The sequence below is a fragment of the Ylistrum balloti genome, unplaced genomic scaffold, assembly GCF_031769215.1.
Source record: "Ylistrum balloti isolate Yb309-2 unplaced genomic scaffold, AGI_CSIRO_Ybal_v1 Utg370466, whole genome shotgun sequence".
In the NCBI taxonomy this organism is placed as follows: Eukaryota; Metazoa; Mollusca; class Bivalvia; order Pectinida; family Pectinidae; genus Ylistrum; species Ylistrum balloti.
The window spans coordinates 600,412-605,439 of record NW_026782307.1 but is presented as its reverse complement, the minus strand read 5'-3'; the positions used below and the strand labels follow the sequence as shown (position 1 = coordinate 605,439).

Sequence of the window (5,028 nt, the reverse complement as noted above, 5' to 3'; positions counted from 1 at the left end):
ACACGTATACTTCAATGCATACCTTGTTGAGAACGGCACTGCTACTCCGTAAAAATCACATCAAAGATTTTTCTCGACCGTCGAGCGTCAGGCTTTAGTTGGCATTCTAGTTCGCGCACAACACCTATATGTATACTGTAGCTATATTTAACTCTCCTCGTTGTTGCCTCAGTCCCACTGTGTGGGAGTGTGTAACAGGTGCCTTGGTCTCACTGTGATGTATTTTGATATAATTGACCCATTGCCTTGGAAGGACCGTACTTATCACCACACCCTAGGACACAGTACGACTAATTTATTGAAATCCGCCTCATCTAATGATGTCTTTGTAAGCTCCCCTTCCCCACTCAATATCTCGTCTCTAATCTGTTTTCTGTGGAACCTAGTTGTGATATGGCGCTCCCGCTCTAATACGCCATACCATACCTGTATGTGATCATATTTATGACATAACGCCTTAAGTTAAGTTTGATGACATCAGCCATATTTTCCCGGTTACGTCACCACTATTTAGTACAGTCTATACAGTAAATTATATTTTCTTTTACCCATGACTGACCCCTGACTTTTAAAGATTAAAATAATACCACGACAGTGATAAGAATCTGTCTATATCTCTATGTAACACTGTACCGAAGAAATTCAAGTTAAAAAGCCTTGCTGTTTTTATATACACAGCTATCATTTGAAAATCAACAATAAAAGAAAACTTAATCATTTTCAAATCGATTGTACTAACTTTGGTGAAAAATTATTTCTGTTAACTTTTGACATTTGGAAAACAAAATGTAGGTTTAAACTACACGTATTTACAACAGAAATATATATATATATATTATACGTCCCTGATAAAATAGAGCTTTATAATTTTGGTCTCTCAAATATATCTGATCCTAAGGTTCAAACTAGGAGGAGATAAGCCCATGGAAGAATTTAGAAGACTGTAAATTCTTTACAAAATTTGGAGACTGGTACCTAATCTTATAAATTACCAACTTAAGAATATTCAAAGCGAATTGTCATAAATTTAAACAACGTGAGGTAAATTCCTTCCCAAAAAAAAGAGTAAATTGAAAAAATATAAACGTAATCATTAAATGGATATGTCTGGACACGGTGAATGCTAACGAGATAAAACTAATTCAATTTAAAGAGTGTAAATTTGCCTTGATCATGTTGGCATTCATATGACCATAAATGTCAACTGAAAGTAGAAGAAAAAAACTTCAGATGCTTGATGTAAAGAGATTAATTGTATTCAAAGTGTATCTAGGATTTTTTGCTTTATTTTTCCATAGAATACTTTATATTATACAATAAAAAGTAAAAAAGTGCGAACGTCGTAGTTGTGTCGTAACCTAGAGATGTGGTAGCCCACACCTGTGATGTCTACACTCAACGCTGTCAAAACACCTCTAACGATATATATAGGGAATCTTCCATCATGCGTTCGATATGCGAGCTTTGTAGCTACTTATGTAATATATTTCGTTGATTCTTACATACATAGGTTATATTAAAAATGCTACATATATATAGAAATATTTTTTTTTACAATTTCAATTATGAAATTATTTCGTTTTGAGTGGACAAACGATGTAGTGTAAGATGGTGTCTGAACACACCCGCGGATGCTATCTAACTTAGCCTGTATATTTATGAAATGTAGTGACTGCAAATTGTATACACTTTGTATTATCTAACTGGTCACTGACGAACCATTAATCTATATCTCACATACCAACAGCTGATTAATTTAGTCAAATTGACGAAAGTGCACCCTCCATCCCTCTAGTTACAAATGAAGATATTTTTTGTATGAAATACACCAATTAAAAAACCTATATCAATAATGATCAGCAACATGTGTATTTTAATTCGCAGTTTTACATTTTTTACATAATGAAATTATCGCGATGATGGAGCTATATTTTATCAAACATGATAAGTGAAAAAATATATACATATGTGTAATTACCTACTCTCACTCTCCTCCTTCTTCACACATACTGAATGCCACATCACAGAGTATTTCATTTCAACTCGCAAGCGCTAATGAAGAGAAAAATATAAATTTACGACATCACCCTTAATTGTCTAAGCTTATGCTTGTTCCCGCCATTCCAAAACGATAAACGTATGCGAGTTATCCCCCTTCGATAATTTGCTGTATAATTATTTCTCGGCGACAAAAAAAATGAAATTTAATTAGTTTAAAATATTTTATAGCCGTCAAGCAAAAGGCACAAGTTACAACAACATTGTTAACGCCCTTGCCTTTAGAAGAAAAAACCAATTGCATTTATGCATTATGTGATGGCTCAATATAATTATGTACATATCATTTTTAATTAAGAAGAGAGAGAGAGATTTACTTGAATTTCATGGCTAAATAAATACATTCATACGAAATACATCTTCTATGTATCATTAAACACAATTACACATATTTACATTAACACAATGATTATTATTTCTGAAGAATATATAAGATGATTGTCATGTAAATGGTACCCTCCAGTACAGAGCCGAAGCAGTAAGGACCTAACACCATTCACTGCTCTCTGCTGTTTAAATGTCTACCACATCCCTTGCTGGTTTACTTCCTCCTGTTCATTCCGCTCTTTCTTGAATATTCGTTTCCACTGCCCCAGCTATAACCGAGTGGCCCACCACTGCACCAGCTATAACCGAATGGCCAATCACTGCACCAGCTATAACCGAATTGCCCATCACTGCACCAGCTATAACCGAATGGCCCATCACTGCACCAGCTAATACCGAGTGGCCCACCACTGCACCAGCTATAACCGAGTGGCCCACCACTGCCCCAGCTATAACCGAATGGCCCACCACTGCACCAGCTATAACCGAGTGGCCCACCACTGCACCAGCTATAACCGGGTGGCCCACCACTGCACCAGCTATAACCGAGTGGCCCACCACTGCACCAGCTATAACCGAGTGGCCCACCACTGCACCAGCTATAACCGAGTGGCCCACCACTGCACCAGCTATAACCGAATGGCCCACCACTGCACCAGCTATAACCGAGTGGCCCACCACTGCACCAGCTATAACCGAATCGGTCCCACCACTGCACCAGCTATAACCGAATCGGTCCCACCACTGCACCAGCTATAACCGAATGGCCCACCACTGCACCAGCTATAACCGAATGGCCTGCTACATGGCTACATGAAAAGTAGTGAAAGGTATTTATCGTAAAGTGATGGACTTATTGTCGACTTATCTGTATTTTCTGGAACTTCTACTCTATAATAAATATTTAATACAAACTAAAGAAAGCATATACCGAAAGACTGAGATATGTTTGACATGTTGATACATTGTATTTGTAAGTTTAACTCAAACAGAACAACCATATTAGATTTTTAATTACTTGAATCACAAGGCAACATGACAACATGCACTCAGCAATGGAAATATTATACAAATTAATTTGATTAACTTATGTGCTATTTTACAACTGTACGGATAGTTAATTGAAAATGTAAAATGAAAATGTAAATGGAGCAAATTCCTGGCGAAATTGTTCTTTTCATATTTCCGTAATATATATAGTGTCGATGCATAGGGATTTGGTATGAATTCGCAAACCATATATATTTATTATATGGACAGTGAGTTGAACATTCTAGTCAAGCCCCTGTGGCTCCAAGCTAGTATCAGAACTCTGTGGATGACAATATACTCGCAAATGGTTATTTTTATCATTTTTCTCACGTGGTAACTGATGCATACAAACATTAAATGATTTTTCTGAAACCGGTGTCAGATCATATTTGTACCCCTCATTATAAAAGTACTCGGACGTTGTTAAGACGGGGGCTACTTTTATGATGGGGTTACAAATATGATATGACACCGGTTCCAAATGCCAATGAATAGCCCCGGATAAACTTTGATCAATAAACAAACGAACAATTCCAATAATAAAAGTTCACAGCGGAAATTCTAAAAGTCAATATTTCATATTTTTCTTATCTCCAACACAGAAATGTATGAAATTGCGTTGTACTCTCCAAAAAGTTTTCAAGATGCTGAATATATTCATGATCACATTCTATTCATCATCATACTTCCTCGGTACACAATATTTACATTACCATTCATCATCATACTTCCTCGGTACACAATATTTACATTACCATTCATCATCATACTTTCTCGGTACACAATACATTTTCATTGAAGAGAAAACCGAGGAGATTATCTCCTTAGTTGTAGCACTACAACCTTGTTCAAGTCCTTCGACATAACTATTAATTATTTGTATGGTACTAAGTATGATTTAACGGATAACATGCCTGATCTGTCTGAATATGGCCATGTTGACAAAAAATGGCAGAGTGAAAGCATAGATTAAAAAAAGCACCCCATCCGTCAAAATAAATGAATAAATAAGAAAAAAAAAAACGAAAAATTAAAAAAATAAAAATGAACAGCTTATGAGTGGATGCCTTCCTTAGGGAAACTACACAGTGAGTAATTAGAAGAAATATCTAGTTTGATTAGTTACAGCAAGTATCATTCAACATATAGAGGTTTATCTACGTAATACCATTGGTTACGTCCCCTTAGCGTTTATCGCGATGTAAGCAAGTAGAATGGGACTAGTCATGGATGAGTGATTTTATCTGCTAATACGGACTTATTAGGTATGTATACATCTTTACTAGTCTAGTCTGTAATATTACAATATATAGCATCTCGAACTTATTTCGAATTTAAGTCCAAGATAGCACAATCCCCGGCCCTCGCCCTCCCCCCCCCCCCCCCCCCCCCCCCCCAAAAAAAAAAAAAAAAAATAGCGAAAACAAAAACAAAGGCGGAAAAAACAAAATGAAAATTAGCCACCTTCAAAAACTATTAGTTTAATCAAATATATTACAATTAAGTTCAACACTATCTGTTTAATAAGAATTTCATTATCACTGTAAATGTAACTCAATGGTTATTATACACACACAAAATTGTTATTGTTTTTAGAATATCATATAAAAT

The 5,028-nt window shown here is 35.8% G+C and overlaps 1 protein-coding gene across 1 annotated transcript; it reads right to left on the bottom strand.

The window, feature by feature from the left end:
- Positions 1–2,613: 2,613 nt before the first annotated feature.
- On the bottom strand, positions 2,614–4,354 carry LOC132555252 (uncharacterized). The gene is made up of 2 exons (XM_060219602.1): positions 4,332–4,354; positions 2,614–3,106 (listed from the first exon to the last, which is right to left on the bottom strand). The coding sequence occupies exons 1-2, from the start codon at positions 4,352–4,354 to the stop codon at positions 2,614–2,616; spliced, it is 516 nt and encodes a 171-aa protein (XP_060075585.1).
- Between the last annotated feature and the right edge of the window lie 674 nt (positions 4,355–5,028).

Excerpts from the sequence above, each read along its gene's own strand:
- LOC132555252 (XM_060219602.1), bottom strand. The coding sequence starts at position 4,354 with ATGGCCATATTCAGACAGATCAG. Across the intron at positions 3,107-4,331 it reads GCCATATTCAGACAGATCAG|CTGGTGCAGTGGTGGGACCG; the intron begins GCATGTTATCCG and ends ATTCGGTTATAG.